General features: G+C 49.6%; 5 protein-coding genes across 5 annotated transcripts; 1 reads left to right on the forward strand and 4 right to left on the reverse strand.

The window, feature by feature from the left end:
- Positions 1–924: 924 nt before the first annotated feature.
- On the reverse strand, positions 925–2,080 carry LTR84_011670 (uncharacterized protein; the record flags this gene model as incomplete). Its single annotated transcript, XM_064855198.1, has 2 exons — positions 925–1,860; positions 1,910–2,080. The coding sequence occupies 2 exons, from the start codon at positions 2,078–2,080 to the stop codon at positions 925–927; spliced, it is 1,107 nt and encodes a 368-aa protein (XP_064708787.1).
- A 2,562-nt stretch (positions 2,081–4,642) lies between these two features.
- On the reverse strand, positions 4,643–6,313 carry LTR84_011671 (uncharacterized protein; the record flags this gene model as incomplete). Its single annotated transcript, XM_064855199.1, has 3 exons — positions 4,643–5,698; positions 5,758–6,159; positions 6,212–6,313. The coding sequence occupies 3 exons, from the start codon at positions 6,311–6,313 to the stop codon at positions 4,643–4,645; spliced, it is 1,560 nt and encodes a 519-aa protein (XP_064708788.1).
- Positions 6,314–11,072: 4,759 nt separating this feature from the next.
- Positions 11,073–12,335, forward strand: LTR84_011672 (uncharacterized protein; the record flags this gene model as incomplete). Its single annotated transcript, XM_064855200.1, has 2 exons — positions 11,073–11,150; positions 11,202–12,335. 2 exons carry the CDS (start codon positions 11,073–11,075, stop codon positions 12,333–12,335), a joined length of 1,212 nt encoding a protein of 403 aa, XP_064708789.1.
- A 66-nt stretch (positions 12,336–12,401) lies between these two features.
- LTR84_011673 (uncharacterized protein) lies at positions 12,402–14,050 on the reverse strand (the record flags this gene model as incomplete). The annotated part of the gene is made up of 3 exons (XM_064855201.1): positions 12,402–13,263; positions 13,379–13,736; positions 13,870–14,050. The coding sequence occupies 3 exons, from the start codon at positions 14,048–14,050 to the stop codon at positions 12,402–12,404; spliced, it is 1,401 nt and encodes a 466-aa protein (XP_064708790.1).
- A 466-nt stretch (positions 14,051–14,516) lies between these two features.
- LTR84_011674 (uncharacterized protein) lies at positions 14,517–18,626 on the reverse strand (the record flags this gene model as incomplete). The annotated part of the gene is made up of 1 exon (XM_064855202.1): positions 14,517–18,626. The coding sequence occupies one exon, from the start codon at positions 18,624–18,626 to the stop codon at positions 14,517–14,519; it is 4,110 nt and encodes a 1,369-aa protein (XP_064708791.1).
- Positions 18,627–19,170: the final 544 nt, after the last annotated feature.

Genomic DNA, 19,170 nt, shown 5'->3' on the forward strand with positions numbered 1-19,170 from the left:
GCCTTCTTGTTACCAGGCGATGAAAGAGTGAGTGTGACCAAGAATTATTAGCAATCCTTAGCTACTGATAATTCCCACTAGTATCGCAGTTGGAGACAGGTAGAAGCATATGTACAAGTGCTCGCTAGCCTTTCACAAGAGACAGACTAGCTTCGTGGAGTTCTGTTTCCGTTGCAGCCGGGGGATCACCAACGCCGTGGAATGGGAACCACTACCGCTGTCTTTTCAGAACTGAGGTTCTGTAAGCTTGAGAATAAAACAGTACCTACATAGTACGCTTGTTGAGATCTGCGCTGTGTCATGGATCTCGACTAGGTTTAGTGCTGTTTACGACTTAACCCCAGAATGCTTTTTTTGGTGTTACAAGAATGCTGACATGTCAACCGTAAGTTTTCATCCACCCAGAAGCCTTTCGCAGAAGTTTCATGTTATTCTATTACTTATACGACAGGACGTTGCAGGGATGTCAGTTTTACAGATCTTACTATTACGCTGTGGAACGGTGCCGTTCTGCGGCGTGGAAGACTGAGAGCCCCTAATGCGTCCTTCACCTTTTCATCTCCTGTTTCAGTCACGCGAACGAAATCCTAGACACAAGTATTTCAACTGCCTATGTCTATTCTTCTCGAGGCGCAGCTCATGTATCGCAAGGGCGTAGCAGGGTTGTGTGCATTTCTGGCGCCTGGTGCCGTCACCAGTATTGGCTTAGAGCACTGGCTAACCAAGTGGAACCGAGCAGCAGATCAACGAGGGAGCGTGGAGTCTTGGGACAGGTAATTACGTTCCGATACGTTCTTTAAGGACTAGAGAGGCTCGGAGTGACATTGTACAGGGTAAGCAACGTATTGCTCTTGATTAACAGGGTATGTAACCTGCAGCTATGGCGTTCGATGTTGTGAGATCCATTCAGAACGCTGAGTAGCCCTAGTTCCCGCCAGCAGTAACACATCCGAGCGCTGCAGCATTCTGGGGAAGCTCGTGGGCGATGCCGAGTTTATCCAAGAAGTATTGCTCCCTCTCAGGCATCATATAATTTCGGGCTGTGCGCCATGATCTCCAATCACCAGCATTGACCTCCTTGTACATTTTCTTCTCGGCTGGGTCCAGCAGGATGGGTTCGATCAGAGCCTCAGGCACCGGATGCACAAAAAATGGGATCGAATAGCGCGATGGCAATATCGGCTCGGAGCCATCCTCGGAAGTGAACGCTTCCGGAGCCACAACACGGTGCATCGTGCTCTTTACGCGGCCGTTGAGCAGTCTATGCAACAAATCTCCAATGTTGATCAAGACAGTGCCGCTCTTTGGTGGCGCTGGAGTGAACTTTCCCGTATGAAAAGGGTCGATTTCCAAACCGCCAATAGAATCCTGGAAAAGCAGCGTGCATAAACTGTAGTCGCAATGGGGGCGGATTCTTCCATCTTTGCCAGCTCCATCCTGAGCCGTAGCGGCTGCAATAGCAGATGCAGGCACCGGGGGATAATGCAGAAGTCGGAGTTGAGGATCACTGTCTCCAGTAATGGGCTTGAAGTATTCCTCGCCGCCCGGGAGGTCCAGTGCGAGAGCGAGGCACGCCAAAACTTCTTCCGACAGCTTGAAGGCTTCTTTGTAGAAACCATCAAGGATAGCATGAAAGTCGCTGATTCTGGGGTTGTATGCGGCAAGCTCTTCAGCCGTTGGACATAACTCGTTCTTGTACCGTCGATGTTCGTATGCTTCTTTGTAATCCTTCTTCATAGCCTTGCTTTCATGGTCAAAGCCCATGTCCTTGCCCTGAGCACTGTAACCTTGATTCTCAGTGGGATCACGCAGTGCATAACGTTGTTTGAAATCTAGAGGGAGATCGAAAAAGTCCTTGGCCTAAGTCATGGGTTAGTAAAGACGTGGACAAGGCCTGTGGTGGACGTACAAGGGCGAATAGCTCGTCGATTCTTGCCTGGCTGATACCCGTGTCCTTTACATACATGAATCCAATATCCCGAAAGGCAGCGTAAACTTGCTCGGCAACCATTTTGCGGTCAGCTGCCTGGCCGTTCAAGAATGGCTCGAAAGAGATGACTGGAATCACTGGCTTCGCCATAATGGGCTTGAGAATCTTTACGTGTTGAATGCTCGATATGTTACTGCCCCAGTATGCAACTGACTTATCGAGAAGAGCCAGAAGCTTGCAATAATCTGGCCGTCTGCGAAAGATATACCTTACGGTCTGTTACCATAGAGTTAGAGTTATGAGGCAACCAAGCAGCCAAAGGGCGCCCCTGTGTGGACCGCGACATAGACTTCGGGTCAAGGACCAAAAGTGGACAGTAAGTATGTACATATTCGTACAAAGATACGTGGGCGCACACACGCTTGCGCTATATGATGTGTTCCAGACCTGTGTACACAGTGGTCCAATTTGGTACGGATACCATGTTGGCATCACTACGGATGCGCCATGGACACGCTGTGGCGCTTCTCCAACCACCAGCGGTTGGCTGTAGAATGCCTCACCCCTGTGCGGGATGATCGCTTGCGCTAGACCTGATAAGGGCAAATAAGCACCTCGGCCTTGGTGGGGTAAAACTTCGCTTTCCTCCGTTTTTCTTGCACACCAAGAGCGAAACACTCCCGAGCCTGAGGCGGGTGAAAACGCTTGGTAATCCACTTCACGTGTTTTGCTCAGGAAACAACGCTCTATCTTGTCCTTACTGTTATCGTGTCACGATTCGAAAGATAGCAACGAGACAGGCTTAGCGTAAGCCATCTTGCTCCTTCTCAGCACAGTGCGCCGAGGCTGAGTGTCTGTGGTCATTTGGCCTTACCCTCAATCTGCTATCATGAGCACACGACTTCGCGGAGGTCAGTCCCCCGGCACCAGACTATTATGCGAGTCACTACTAACAATCACTGAAGTTTGCTTAAGATGCCGTCATCGGCGGCGCAAATGCGATGGGAAAATGCCCAAATGCACACGTTGCAATTCCTTGAATGCGGATTGTGACTACAGCGCTCGTTTTCGCAATACATGTCTTAAGTACCCTCGTTCTTCCAAGGAGAAACCGTTTCCTGGAACTCCAGTCAAAGGTCGTCAGTGTCAGAAACCCAGCCAAGGTAGCTTGCATGGATCACAAGGTGATCTAGTGCAATTGAATGCCTCTTCTCCAAAATCGACAGTGACAGCGAGCACCACGCTGCAGCACTACGCGAACCCTCGGTTATTGCACGGTGTTTTCTCCTCAATCTATTCAGAAATTCTGCCAGCAGTCATACCAACGACGATCAAACAAGAGACCGCTTTAGCATACTGTAGGCATCTCTGCCCCGCTATTACAACCGATATTGATAGATCTCTAGGGTTCAAAAAGCCATGCGTCTTTCTGACAGCCTGCCAAGGTGAACGCAATCCGTATTGGAGGTTCTCGCGCATGGCTCTAAGCTCGCCTCTTCTACTACTCACGATCATATCCAACGCTGGCGAGTGGCTGTATCACGAAGGACTTTTAAGTGCCGATGATGTTAACAAGCAGCATCGAACTGCGCTACAGGCCCTCCAGAACGCGATTGGCCTTGCACATCAACATCAACCAAGATTGCGCACGCCAAACCCGTTTGGCACCAGTCCAAAAGTTCTTGATATCGGAATGGATACATTGGGCGCTGTTTTGATGCAGGTCACTAACTGCTACTTCCTGGGGTGGGGCCCAGTGCAGTGCCATCTAGATGCAGCCAGTCATCTAATCCAAAAACTGGGGGTATTACCCTTTGGGTGCGAAGACTACATGTCTTTGTTCCTGCTCCAACGATTTATTCTGCTCGACGTCTGGAGCGCCATTTTGCAGAATCATCGTCCCCTCCTACCTAGTGGACACTGGGCCCTCCAACCGGATGCGATGCTCGACGCTCGAGACCCGTCGTTCCGCGAAATGACCGGCTGCCCGCATCCTGTCATATGCATTCTATCGCGTGTATGCCATTTGGTAGCCGATCTAGGTAAGAAAGATCATTCAGATATTCTTCATGACGCGTTCATCGCTGAGAATGGTCTTCGCCTATACGGATCAAGGACAAAAATACACGGAAAGAGCAACAGTACTCGAGAACCGGGCGCACAATCCGACTATCAGACACTGGCCAGCTGTTGGTATTGGTGTACTCATCTACTCATACAGCGAAGGATTTATGCGGATCCATGGTCGTCCCGCCGGGTTTCTGAGACCGTTTATACGCTCACAACATTGATTGAGTCTATTTCAGTCTCATCGAAGTTCTACCCAAAAGTAGAAACCTTTCTGTGCGTGCTTGCTGTGGAAGTCGAAGATGAAGTGGTCGTACAATGGATCCTTAAAAAGAATGAAGATCTGAGAAAACGACTTCCTAGCAAAACAAGAGACGATATTATTGATGCCATGACTGCTCGAGTCCGCCTAAAGCCAGCTTAGTGGAGATTCTCTACGTCTTGGTGTCCCTATGTGGACTGAAGTCTTGTGGGCGGCCAGAAGAATACAGCTGGCTAGCGCAATCAATCTTTGTTTCTGACCAAGGAGATATCAGCAACGATGTGTACCAAGAGAGTGCTATATATGTATTTGGCCATATGCCATCGAGACGACAAGATCTCGTCAGAGGTGAGCGCAACAGTGGCTGCTATTTCCTACTCCGTCTATCTGGCAGGCATCGCTTGAATCTTCTCAGCTGGCTCATTGCATGGGATCCCACCTTCTTCATCGACACTCACAGAGTCAATCAGTTTAGGATTTGCACCCTCCTTTTTCACGTCCTTCAGGTCCGGGACGTCTGAGTGCTTAACGCCGTAGAACCTTTCATCGACCTCCTCCAGCGTTAGGCCTCTTGTTTCAACCCAGAATACCCATACCAAGATGACCATAATGACATCTGCACTGCCGAAAATCATGTATGTTTTCCAACCGATATTCCTCAGTGCGAACGGAGCCCCCATTGTTGAGATAAGGCCGCAGGCCTTGGTTGTAAATGTGTAGAAACCCATACCAGTGGCGCGGATTTGGTAAGACAAAATTTCTGTCGGATAGAGCACCGTGAGAGGTTGAATTCCAAAGGAATACGCACCTCTGACGAGGAAGATCATCGCCAATGTAGCATAAATGCCAGACTTATTGTCGGACTCGCCATACACAGAAGTGAGCGCCCCTAGCATGTAAATGAAGACGGCAACGCCTCCAAGTCCCAGACAGCAAAGTACTTTCCGCGGGAAAAAGTCGCAATACCAGGAAGTCACAACGCAAATCGCCAAGGCCCATATCGTGAGGATGATGTTGATGATCAACTGCGTGCGTACATTAGTCACTCCGGCCTGGGACATCATCACACCGAAGTAATAGGTGATGGTGTTATTTCCACAGAGCATGACAATGACTGAGTAGCTTGCTGCGATCGAAATTCGCTTTCGGTTGACGGAAGTGCTCCAGGCCTGGGCAAGTGTCATCTGTCTCCCTTCAGATTTCTCCCAAGCAAGGGTGTCAGAAATCTCCCTGTACTGAATAACAGTAGTCGGGTCTTCGCGGTTGCCGTTGCTGTTGACCATAGCGATGACCTGTAGGGCCTCTGCATGCCGGTCGCGGCTGATCAACCATCGAGGCGACTCCGGAATGAATACGATGACTATCATGGCAGCGAGACTGGGCACGGTTTGTATCAGGCTAGGTAGTCGCCAAGCCCATGATGATGACCAGCTTTCGGACTGCGCACGGTAAGCAAGAGGCCCGTAGGCGCGGAGGGTAAACATACTCCAACACATACTGCATTAGCAAGCAGCGTGCCAACACCCCAACATCCATAGTACAAGCCCATGGCAAACGCACGGAGGGACGGTTTGCTGCACTCAGCAACATATATTGGGCAGGCTGTTGCTGCGATTGCCATACCAATTCCAATGATGAAACGTCCGACGATGAACATAGCGATGTGGATAGCCGCAGCTTGGATGACTGCTCCGACACAGCAGATTGCAGCCGCTATCAGCAAACCTTCGCGTCGGCCCCTGATATCAACAAGATGACCAGCGAAAAGAGCACCGATGCAGCCGCCGACGTAGGAGATCGCAGTGTTCAACGAATATGTCGCGGTGCTCAATGTGAAGTAGCTTTGATAGCTGTCCATGACGTTTAATCCTCCCATGATGGAGCTGTCGAATCCGGTCATCTGTGCCAGATTCAGTTTCTTGTAGACCACTTGGATCCTGGGGCTTACTTACCACTGAGTCGATGAAGCATGTCGCGATGATTAGCCCATTCAAGACCTTTTCGGAGCGAGGGACCAGTCTCGAGACATAATTCACCTCGTTTGCGCTGCTCATTTTGACTGTGGCCAAGTTTGTGGTCTGGTAAACAACAGGTGAGGTGGTGAGTCTGAACGAGTACCTTAGGATTGTGGTGGTCGGCAAGAGGGAGTACCTGGACTATATGGAAATATATACCCCAGACAATGTCTGAGGCCTAAGTTCCACAATTGACAGGTGGAGACAATTTCAAAGAACATTAGACCATGGCCAGGCCGACCGTCTCCATAACAAAAGTGCTGCACCCCATCTTTGCACCCCTACCTGACTCGCCGAGTAGACATAGTAGCCACATGCTAGGTGAACATATCGGTGGCGGCGATGCATAGTCGCATAGCGGATAGCGTGGCGGGATGAAGATGGCCTTTCCATTTTTGAATCTTGATCGATGATAATCACCCATCGCTCGTGGTACAATAGTGAAAGTGAACTTCATCAACGCCGAGAGACTTGCAGCCTGTCACTGAATGTATTGTATCCAGGGCTGTACGGCAAACAATCTTCGTGTTGTGGCCGATTTTCAATGGTTCTGTTCTATTGTATATGGCTACCTTTTGGGGGTAGGGTGGGGTGCAAGAGCTACGTCATAGGTCTCGACCAGGTTTAGTGCTATTAATATTTACGACTTAAATATCCTTCGGACGCCAGAACCAACTCATTTATCGACCATACCAAGACACCATCAAATCGAGGATTACGCCGACAGCATTGCGCGTAACAAGCAGCTTCCACTGAATTGGACGTGTAGCTTCTATTTGATTTATCGTGGAACGTTGTGAAGTTGAAGAGCCATGTAGTTCCTACATGATCGCATGCACGATTTTCAGATTCTAAAGGTTTTCCATATTAAAGCAAAGACAAGGAATCACGAGATATGGGGTAACACTATCCACCAAGGGCGGCAAGTCAGACAACACTGGCACCCACCACCACGGATGGATTACAGCAGAAAAGGCTTACGCTCAAAGTGACACTTCCAGCGCTGCTAGGTGGGACCACAGCTAAAACAGGGTGGCAGCGCGGATGCGTGAAGGGTTGCAGAGGGCATAGATTGGGAAATCATTGAGGAGGGACAGGAGCCCAGATGTTACGCGCAATGCTGTAGACGTAATCCTTGATTTGATGGTCTCTTGTTGGTATCATCGATGAATGTGTTGTAGGAATGTGTTGGGAGGATATCCACAATAGATCCAATGACGTAGCTCTGACTCCCAACACCAGAGTAAAGTGGCCTCAAGGAAGACCCAGAAGCACCTTTACCCTACCGATCAACGCACGGCCCCAGCCATGGCAAAAAAAAGGGAATAGAGCCGGGTGGGCACTCTCACTGGAACGACAGGAAGAAGCGATGGCGACAATGGCACAGGCAATTTGGCTATTACGAAATCCGCCCCTCACAAGGGCATATGTAAGGACATAGCACACATGGGAACTGACTCGCTACATGACGAAGACGCCCGGCAAGAGATGAACCTCCCACTCTTTGCGCTTGGTCACCGCCCAGGGCTAGGAGCAAGATTTGTAGCCATGAACCACTTCTGTCATGGATGTGCTTCTGTAGATCAGGTCCACTATCACGTCGCTCCATCATAAAGATGGCTTCTAACTTCGGTGCGTATTTTACCCAATGTGGTTAGCGTATGCCCATCCAAGGGGCGCTAGTCTCGCCAATCGTATTCTCACCTTGTCTTTCAATGTCGAAACCCAAGACTTCGTGCACTTCACTCTCCCCCATTTTTGCCTTCTCCAGCTAAAATACAGTGCGGAGAAATCTGCTCGGCGATTCGACATGCTCCTACAGGGTGATGGACCAGCTCACGCTATCGAGAAAGGCATCCATGAAGGGTTGATCCAGTTCAAAAGCGATGCAGGCGCAGCTTTGCATGATGCCATATGCGCGGAGTAGATATTTGACCGGGTCTCCTTGCAGCTGTGGCAGAACGTAACGATCCGTCTACGGGCAGGCTGCAAGCCGGTGCCCGATAGTTGTAGCAATGAGACTCAAAGCTGGCTATGCTTGTGGTAACCGGCGCCCGGCGCAAGCCCCTGAAATCAATTGAGTGTGAGATCTTTCAGCAGCTGTGTTCGCGTATTAATCACGTTTAGGTTTCGCTATTGCAACCTCGATTTCCTGTAAAAGCAGTTATAGAGATACTTGAACGGCGGTGGAAGCGCTGTTGATCTTGCAAAGGGCAACGACTCTCTACGGGAACCGTGTCCACCGTGATAATTTGATCCTTGCATCTCAGCCTCTGCGATAGCCTGCTTTCCACAATATCAAACAGTCATTCTGGGTCTCATACGCACAGGCGGTCAACTATGGTCTTGGGGGATTGGCGATAGGCTCGCATAATGCTCACTGCCTCAATGTGGCGACACCACTCTTTCTGACAGTGAAAGAGCCCGGCAGAAAGGTGGGGATTTCCTCTGCCAGAAGCCACAGCTTCTTATGGACAACAGCGCCAAGCCAGTTACATATTGTACGTACCCTCTGTAGCACCGTGCACACCCAGGAGCATACCGCCAGCACTCCTTGGAAGGTAAGCTACGACAGTCAGGCACAACCTCTGGAACGCAAAGGGGAAAGTGGAAGTGGAGAATCTGGGCCATACTCTGAAAGTGCTAGAAGGTAGTGATGAATGTTCAAAGGCCAAGAAACAGCATGAACTTCATGGTGAGATATGAACTGAAACGAGGGCTCGTGCTGATCCAACCTCCAGGAAATATAATACGCTATGGTCGCAATCGTATATGCTTTCGAACCGCAGGAGCAAACCTTGGCGCATTCATGAAGTTAGCGTCTATAGTGACACCTCTAATGGCCCAAATACTCACGGTTCTGGTAAGCCTGTTCGGAGGAGCGAGGCTTACAGGCCACACGCATCCTACTCAGACAATACCACCACCTTCACAGCAAGCAACAACTATAAAGCCACGCGAATAAGGCGACTAAACGTTGTTTCACGGAGAGCACTCTGAAACCTCTTGACGATGATCTGGTGAAGCCGACCGCCACCTGCTTTCATGTTGTGATAGGAAAGAGTGATGGATGTGCGTGGGGTATAGACCCAGCACTTGCTCAAAGCAGACCGAGATATGCTTGAGGATAACCACAAGACTAATGGCAGGGTTTTCGTCTGACATGCACTTGTGAAGGCTGATCATTATGGTGGTAAGTGGATGCCGTGAACAGTAAATTGTCAAATCGATGTCTGCAAAATGTCGCGCAACTAGATCCAGTGAGAACTTGAGTAGGGCAGCCTCCCAGGGGTCTTCTGCAGAGCGGCAATGCCCAAAAAGAGTACCAGCTAGGTCGAACATAAGCTCGACTTCTTCCCCGCGAAGTCTGGTTTCGGCGGATCTGCAGATGCGTGAGGACTGGCTCGCAGCGACGCGAGAATTCCTTTTTTCGTAGCGCTGCTAATTCAAGTTCCAAGTTATTGCGGAGGTTACCGATCTCGAGAGGCCGGGAAAACTTGATTGAGTTGCAAGAGTACTCGTCACTCTGCGAGACCCATGTGCCCAACTCGAATGAGCCGAAGGCGTGGCTGCGCATCGAGTGCAATATCAACTCGATTAATGACGTTGGTGCAAACCGTGTGGATGAGTAGTCGAAGCTCTGTTGGTCCTGCAGTATCAATGCGTGGTCTGTAGCGTTTTCAGGATTCAACACGCTGGAGGAGTATGGAGGCTGTCGTCCTTTGGCTGAAGAAAGATAATTCACTTGGTGCGGATCCCTGTCATGAGCTGTCGATGTCGTCGCGGATGGAGGCCCTTGCTCATACTCGGGAATACTCCTGTATGTTTGCGTAGCATCATTCACTAGTCCCGACTGCGGAAATGATAGAGTATGGCCATGTTGGCCAGGCTATCAAATCTGGCCGCAATAGTAGAAAGTATGATAAGGTAAAGCTGATGATGGTCGACGAGGGAACCCATGCGGAATTGTTTCGGTGTTGAAATAAGGATTGAACGAAAAGGCTAGATTAGTCAAGCTTGTACTGTATGAAATATGCCATGTGCAGGATCCATCTCTTGCCCACAAATCATAAGAAGGTCTGCCTCGTTTCGTACCCATTGGTGCTGGTAGTGAATGACTTCGGCTAAGATGTACCTATCATCCGCATATGATATGTCGATACTTCGTAAAACTCGACAGCTCTAGTTGCAGGATTCATTATAAGACGCGTAATTTAAGTAGTTGGTTATCGAGTAATTGGAGTTGTAAGTTTAATAGGTGGACAGAATTGGTGTTGTGAGACGCGACCCATTAAATGGTGCTGGCGTTAGCCCTCCTGCAGCACATCCAAGACCCCGGGGGGCTATCCGGCTCCCAGGCCCTAGCTAGCAAGTATCGATGACCCAACATCAAAGAAACGGAGTCGGATATCGTGCTCCGAGCCAAATCCTCATCTAATCTTTACGTTCTATCATCTTCCACACGGCATCTAGCTAATTTTAAGTTGCTTACCGCAACGACATACTGACCGCCCATTTGCATCCCCTCTCCACAAATGCTTATTGTGATGAATCATGACGAATTTGTCACCTCGGTCACGGCTCACAGCGTCCTTATCTCTAGCCCTCAAAGGGGCCAGCTTCCCTCCCACACGGACCTTCTCACACAGTAGTAGTTACATGACCTCTGGTCAATTTCAAGCCACGATGGATGTCATGGAGTTGCCTGCATCTTTTACTGTTCTTCTCTAACGAGACGCCCACGTCCATTCCCTTTTGCCTACCACAACCCTTCCCACTTTCGACCTCGATCATTAAAATGCAGGAGCGAAGTTCGAGCGGAAAGCACGGCCACCTCTCGACTAGACCTGAGAAGGATGCTGAAAGCCGACAGCTTGTTAGTATTCTATCCTATGCTTTGGCGTAGTATTTTCTCATCCAACACTAGGCAAGTGTAGCAGCTAGTTTCGCAGTATCGATTGTAAACGATAAGGAGAATATCGATCCTTCAAGGCTAGTAGCCGACCGCAAATCAATGATTGTCCACGACGATGCAGAGGCGACTCCCATTATCAAACATGGTTGTAGCAGCCTTGGCCTCCGAGAACCTCTGGGACGGCCCACAAATGAAGGGGACGATTCTGATTTCAATCCCCAGGACAAGTGTCTTGAGATCAGATCAACCCCTGATCGTGGGCTTGCGGTCTTTGCAAGCCGCAAAATCAAGGCGGGAACTCTGATCCTTTCAGAGCGATCACTGATCACACTTTGTAAAGAAGAAGAGGACGACCACGCCGCAATCGAGCGCGAGTTCTCAAACTTATCTCGCTCAAACCAGAAGATATACCTGAAGCTCTTCGATGCCGAGAAGTCGCGCATGTCACGAGTTGCTTCCATATACTACAGCAATTGCTACAACCTTGACAGTCTCACTCCCGATGGGAGAGGAGGTTCTGCGCTGGGCAACATGGCGAGCAGGTTGAATCACTCATGCATTGCAAATGCTCAATTTTCCTACGATTTCGACCGGAAACAACTGATGTTCTATGCCATCAGAGACATACCACGTGGAAGAGAGGTCTGCAGCAATTATGAGAAGAATGTCTTCGAAGCTGCCATCAAAAGGATGCAAAAGCTTCGAATGTACTATGCTTTTGACTGCCGTTGCGAGGCATGCGAAGGAGTGCAGAAGAATGAATTCTGGGGCAGAAGCGACGAAAGACGCAAGGCTATGCTATATGCATTCAAGCAGGTCCAGACATGCGATAAAGCTTTCCTCAATCAGCAGGCCGAGAATATCCGGTCAAACCAGGAGCTCAAAGATAAAGTCATCGACGAGGCTATTTCGGCTTTGACGAGGCTGGAAGCGCTTCTCCTCAAGGAATGCCTAACTGGAATCGTGTTGGCTAACACTTGTCGCAGTCTATCAAAATGGTGCGAAAGGAAGCAGCGACTTGTTGAGGCAGCCAAGTGGAAAGAGAAGGAACTGCAGAGTTGCGAAATGGGCCTGGGTAGTCACGCCTATCGTACTAGAGAAGCTGCAAAGAAGCTAGCAGAATTGGGGAACCAGCTTCCAATATAGGCGCAACGGTGATAGAAAATCTTATGTATCAATTTGACGGTATATCGACGTTCGCCCTCCCACGATTTAGTTCTGCTCCTTAGCGAGCTTGTAAAGTGCTTCTTCCAGCTCTATGCCCAGCAGTCGAACATGTTTATCTCCCGGAGGCATAAGCTGTGTGAAAATGGTCGCCGCAATTCCACTTTCACGATCAACCCACCAACTCAAGTTTGGCAATCCACCCCAATTGACCGTTCCTTTCTTTCTTCGGCCAGGAACGTCTTCGGTACTAAGACACCCAGCGAGACAGTGTTGGATTTCTTGTATGCTTGCGAACTCCTCGTCAGACGCAGCATACCAACGTGAGAGACTCATCTCGACCGTTTCGCCAATGAGGAACTTTCTCAGCGCCCGCACGCTTTCTTCTCCAAGTTGTGGAGAGAAGAGAAGGTCGACAGACTCCTTACTGAGGAGAGGTGCACCGCCACGCAGGAGTGCAGAGAGGAGCCTTATGTAGTCATTGGCCGTGCTGTACAAGCCCGCACCACCAATCGCATCCCTTGGCTCCAACTTCCACACTGATTCGCCAGCCACGATTCCATCCTTCTCCGGATTATAATATGCCATTTCTTGCATAGGAGGAAGTCCATTGGGCGCGAAATGCTTCACCGGTCTGAAGGAGGTTGATTTGGCGCCTAATGGGCCCCAGATATTCTCCTGCTCGTACTCGTCGAGGTCTTTCCCGGTGAGAATCTCGACCACTTTCCCTGCTATATCAAGACCAGGACCATATGCCCAGGATGTCCCCGGCTGGTACACCAGCGGATGGATCGAGCCTTCAATCTTGCCGCTAAACATATTGTCTTCGCGCTTGGCCCATTTGGAGTATTTCACAATTAATGGATGGCCGATGTCATATGGCAACCCATTCGAGTGTGAAAGTAACTGTCTGCAAGAGGGATGGGATCAGTGATCAGTGTAGCAACGTTAATCCCACCTCTCCCAGGGGCAAAACAACAGCAGCAACTAAGAACAGCCTATTTACCGAGCTGATGAACACTTACCTCAGCGTAATCTTCCCTTTGATATCTTCGAAAATCGGTTTTCCTATAGGCTGCTCCGCTGCTGTATCTCCGGCACCGCCACCGCTGAGAATGGACCTCATGTTACCACTGTCTTGAGGCTTGACCTCATCATCGCCCTCAAAGCCAAGGAGGACCTTCTGCTCCTTCAGCTGAGGGATAATCTCCCGGACATCGTCGTCGAGTCCCACGAGCCCTTTCTCCACTATCTGCAGCACCGATATCGAAGCCGTCAGTTTAGTTTGACTGGCGATCCATGAGAGGGTATCGAGAGTCAGCGGGTCATCTTTTGACCTATCAACCGTTCTCGATCCGAAGGAGCGACGATAAAGATCGTTTCCTGCCTCGAAATGTCAATTGGATGCAAGGGCAAAATTTATGCTATCTGGCAAACAACGCGGTGTGTTATGTAAGCCGATAATGAGCAGGCTTTTGGCCTGGCGAGAGGCAGGCAGCAGAACCTCGGTACGTACCCTTGCTATCGATAGCGATGAAACTCACACCGTGGAAACTGCCCGTTTTGGGGTCGGTGTATTTTCTGAGGATATCATCTATTAGTTCGGTCATCTTGTCTTCTGAAACAGCAGAGAGGAAATCATCGAAGCCATGGAGGGGCATTCGAATGTTCTTATGCATCTGGGTTTCTGAGTCCATGACTACTACTAGTTAGTACCAAAAGCCTAAGTAGGCCGTCGTGCTCGCCGACTCGAGATTGTCCACAATTTGGGGTCCTTCTCCTTTGCTGGATTATTGGTAAGAACGGCATCCTAATGGTCGGCGCAGTGGCTTCTGTCGTGCCCCACGACTCATCACACCCCGCCAGAGATATGCCGCGGACAGTAACCCCTCGTGTCTAGTGAGATCCCGCGGCCCTTCGGGTGTTTCTGTGTTGGAGTTTGGCGGGCAAGAGCAGGCAGGGTAGGGACTAAGCCAAATTGAGAATTAACATCGACAACCTTGGAAGTTCGGAGTAGACGCCATCATCTAGCATTCAGTGCTGCGAGGAAATCACACACAAGTATTGCAAGTGTAGTCTCATTCACAAGTAGTTGAAGGCCTTGCTCTCTATCCAGCGACATGCACAGCGCCACAGAGACAGATACCGCTCAAAGAATGTCCATCACGCCCAGCTATCTTCCTTAAACAGCCCACCCAAGAACCCAGACGCCTTCTTGCTCTTTTTAGCCGCCTTCTTAGCCTTAGCAATACCTGAACGTTCGCTCATCTTTTCCTCCCTCATGGTTGGTCGATAGTTGACTGCATTTCTTCTTCCACCGTTTCCTTTGCGAACGAACTCCTTGTCCTCGTTGGCACTTCCTCGCTCTGTCTTATTGGTCACGACACCGGTGGCAGACACGTTCTCATTCTTGCCGGAAAGGCTGCCCAGGCTCGAGTTGGTCGTGGCTCTCCGAAGAAGGCTGGGCACTTTGCCGAAAGACGTGCCTGCTGATGAGTTTGAGCCGTAGAATGCCATCTTGGTACTCGCCGAAGAGCTAGATGAAGATGAAGACTGCCGAATCAAGCTCCGACGATCGACCACATTTGCTCGTTCCTTGGTTCGTCGTTCTGAAAAAGGAGCACGGTTCTCAGTGGAAGGTATTGCTGGTTTCTTGAAAGCCGCATCCTCCGGGGCCTGTTCATCATCGTCCACAATGAAGTCACCGAGATCTTCACCATCAAGAGCATTTTCGTCTGCTTCTGCAGTATCTAGGTGACGATCAAGATTGACGTATACCTCTGGCTCTTCATCAGAATCGGACAACCCCAGATCGATTGTCCCAGATTGTGACTCTGGGTCATCGATGAGAATTGAAACAGACTCTCGGATCTCGGCCAAGGTTGCAGGCCGCTGGCTTGATGGCTTAACGATTCGAACCAGAGTACGCTTCACTTGGTTGAGCTTAGTTGGTGCCGCAACCGTCAGAGGTCCCGAAGAATCCACCAGACGTGTCTTCTCGAACTCGTCGGCCTCGCCTTCCGGCACACCTGGCTCATATTCCGCTCGTATCTGGCTCTCTTTTTCTTGAGATTCTTCTCCCGGAGATACTTCTGACTGATTCAAATCACCACCATCGTCATCACTGAGGTCTCGATCCTCTATACTTCGTAGGAATGCTTCTTTCTTCTTGTCTTCCGCAATTTTGCCAACGGCTTCGTCTTTTAAAAGTTCTCGTCGCATTTTGGCAAACTCGCGTCTCTTGGCTTCCCTCCTCCTGACTGATGCATCTTCTTCGTCTGAAAGGTCGAGATCATTGCCTCGCTTGCGTCGGAGTCCTCCGGTAGTGATGTCTTTCATTAATTTAGACACTGCTGCTTCATCTTGTTGTCGTTCACGATCTGCAAAGAGTCTCGCAAACTTTGATTCATCACCAACTCCAACCTGAGTATCTTCATCGATCATCTCTCGATCATGATCATTTTCCTCTTCATTCACATCTTCATCACTGGCACCACCCAACCCTGCATATTCATCTTCAGATTCCTCAGCGGCTTCATCGACGATATTTTTGGCATGTGACTTTGATTTGTCAAAGGATTCGAAGGTTTTTCTCTTGGCAGCTCGACGCATCACATCAAATGCTGACTTGTCTAGCTGCTCATCCTCAACATCGGAATCACTGAAGTCAATGCGACCTCTCTGGAGTCTGGACTTTCGTTGTACAAGAGGGCTGTTCTCAACATCTGCTGGAAGAACCAATGTGTCCAAGGTGGAGTGAGGGGCTTGATGTTGCGGTGTTTCTGAAGCAAACCGATTGCCGGCGAATGGACTCAGAATATAGCCTTCATCCTGTGTCGGTTCAAATTGTGGCTGAGATGGAGTGTATTGCGTCGCGGCGAGCCCAAATACCATTGCTGGGGAAGGAGGAACACGCTGTGACTGTGAGAAGGATAGATCAACATTCAGAGGCTGTGTCTGAGACGCAGGTTGACTGTCAGTAATGAAATCGATAGAATCCAGTCGCTGAAATTGCGGAGCCATCGTGATATTCGGCGAGGGCAGATCCATTGTCATTGCAAGGCTATCCTGATGTGGGGATTCATCCATATCTTGGCTCTGGGAATCGGCCATGGTTGCGGCAAACGCTTGAGTGAGACCAATTGGAAGATCATCCGACATCTGCAGACCAGGTATATGTTTTCGCCCAGAGCGAAGGATAGACTGTGGTGTCTTTGTAGGGGCCGGGAGTTGTGGAGATCTTAGGACATTTTCCAGTCCCTCGACTTCCTCATCGTCGCTCACGACACGACTCATTCTGCTTTTTCTTGCTATTGGCAGAGCAGTCGCCACAGAACTTATCGTATTTGCATCCATGTGAGTATCCTGTTCATGTGCATCCTCAGACGAGTCCTCTGAATCGTGTTCAGATGCTTCCGCTTCCACAAGACTTTCGAGACCTCCTTGGGCTCTGTTCTCATCGTTGTCTTCATCTTCACCGTTCTCCTCCTCGTCAACCTGATCTTCCTCAGATTCTCCCGAAGCTTCGAACGCCTCATCAAGCTCTTCTTCACTTTGACTACCTTCATAGTCATCGTCCTCATCGTCGTCGTCCAGCTTGTCTGCACTGTAATTTCCATCTTTCTTTGCTTGTGCAATTTCGCGTTTCTGGATCTCTGCGGCTTCTTGTCGAGCTCTCTCAAGGATATCTTCCACTTCTTGCTGCTGACGCTCACGCTCTTCACTTGTTTGAATCATCACTCCTTTTGCTTTGAGCTCCGCAATCTTCTCCTGACGTTCTTGACGTGCCTGATCGCGAGCCGCTTGGCGAAGCAAGTCTTCCATTTCTGCAGTATTCATTGATTGTCTTCGATCACCCATTAGATGTGCAAGAGATCGGAGGGCAATATGAGAAGGGTATTCCTTCGCCTTGCGCTTAGGTAGTTGCTCAAATGCGGCATACTTTCGCTTGTCGCCCCTTGCTGTAACGATCTCGAGATCAGAGTCAGATTCCTCGGTCTCAAGCGTCTTGCGAATGGAAAGACGGTCCTTCAAGGCTGGCTTGATTGTAGCCTTTGGTACGATTGATTGACCAGTTGGCTCATTCAGCGTGCTTGACACAAAGGTGGGAATTGACTGCTGAAATGGATCCTCAGAGATAGCTCGGCCCTTGCCCTTGTTCACGTTTTCAACGTTGTCCACATATACCTCTGCTTGCAAACCCAAATGTAGAGGCACTCCTACCGATGGAGCTTTGCCGGATTTCTCCGGGCTTCCTACTTGCACAGGACTTGTAGGTGGTGTTTCATGGGATTCTTTCCCCTCCGTATCTGAGCCAGAGACTGAACTGCTGTTACTGGATTGGTTGACAGTGTTTGAAATCATGTTCGAATTGGTCATAGGAAAATTGAACCTCGCCAAAAGACTGTCTTTGGTGATTTTCTTCTTTGTCCTTGCCTGATGTGCCAGTTGCATATTTCTATTCATACGTTGAGTTTCTCGGTTCATCTCTTCGATTGCTTTCTTGCTCGCTTTCCTGGTTGGACGAGCCTGAGTCGAGAGCTTCTTTCCGTCTCCATGTCCGGAGAGATCACTGTCTTCGTCTGTGTCGTCAGCAGGGCTTGAACCTCGTTGTTGTCGAGGTTTGACAGCCCGCTTTGCCGCTTCTTCCGCCGCTTTTTCAATTCGCCGCTTTCGATGCTTCTCCACAAGTGTTAAAAATTTCGAGGTGCCTTTGCTGTTTCCAGATTCCGAAGTCCTAATATCTGGATCCGCGTCGTTTCCTCTCTCAGCATCTTGGCGTGAGGCTAATGGCGAAGGGAAGAACAGTGGTGATGCAGATCTTGCAGAACGATTGGGGTTGGGTTCAGTGTTGGTCTTTCGGTTGGTGAGCAACCTCCTACGCATGGGACGGGTTGTGGGTAGGTCATCAGTCTCTGGAGTTGATGGCGTGGTCGAAAGGGGGTTCTTGACTGTGCCATCACCTTCATCACTGCTCAATTGCTTCTGGGCTGATCCTGTGTCCTGCAATCGAGCCGCGATTCGAGACCTACGTGCAGGTTGCAACGCTTCCTCCTCTTCTGAGCTATCGTCAACAGGTGGACCTGTAAGGATATGCTGGTTTTGAGGTAGTAAAGCATTGGTCTCTGGGGTAGCAGGAGTATCTGCATCTGAATCAGAGTCGTCGAATGCCGCCAGTAAGGCTTGCACTTTGCGGGTCGGAGTAAGGATGTCTGATGGCTGTTCATTAGATGAAGCTGGCGTTAACGTTGAAGGAGATGAATGAGACGACATTTGCAACGGTCGTAAAGCCACGATGACAGATGGCGACTTATTTGAGCATGCTTTTGTAAAACCGATTAATCATGGAAGGGAAAGATCAATAGACGTGGTGGTGGAAAGCGCCCAAATCCAAGGCGCGCGTGGGGAAAGACGCGACGCGACGTGTTTTAATGCCAAGATCACTAGCAAAATGTGATGTCATTCGACATTTGGTGCTGAATCAACGGCGACTGACAGTGAGTCTAGCCGTTCAGGGGCTCCCTTAACAGTGAAGTGCACCCAAGGAATCTCTACCGTAAGGACCCCAGTACCCAACTGATAGGCAAATGCTGAGTTCCATTAACTGCCTAGGTAGATATTCTCGGCGCCGTTCCAGCCTCAAAGAGGAATTACATACACCTCGAAGATTCGTGGCTCTACGCTGAATTAATAACTCATTCGAATAACCTGATCTTGTAATTGATGCTTCAACTGATACACAAGTTCAGCCTCCAGCACAACGTGGTTCAGCGTACTTCAGACGATGGTTTTGGCGATTCTTTTGAAAAATTACTTG

The sequence above is a fragment of the Exophiala bonariae genome (genome assembly GCF_035927105.1).
Source record: "Exophiala bonariae strain CCFEE 5792 chromosome Unknown scaffold_6, whole genome shotgun sequence".
Lineage (NCBI taxonomy): Eukaryota > Fungi > Ascomycota > Eurotiomycetes > Chaetothyriales > Herpotrichiellaceae > Exophiala > Exophiala bonariae.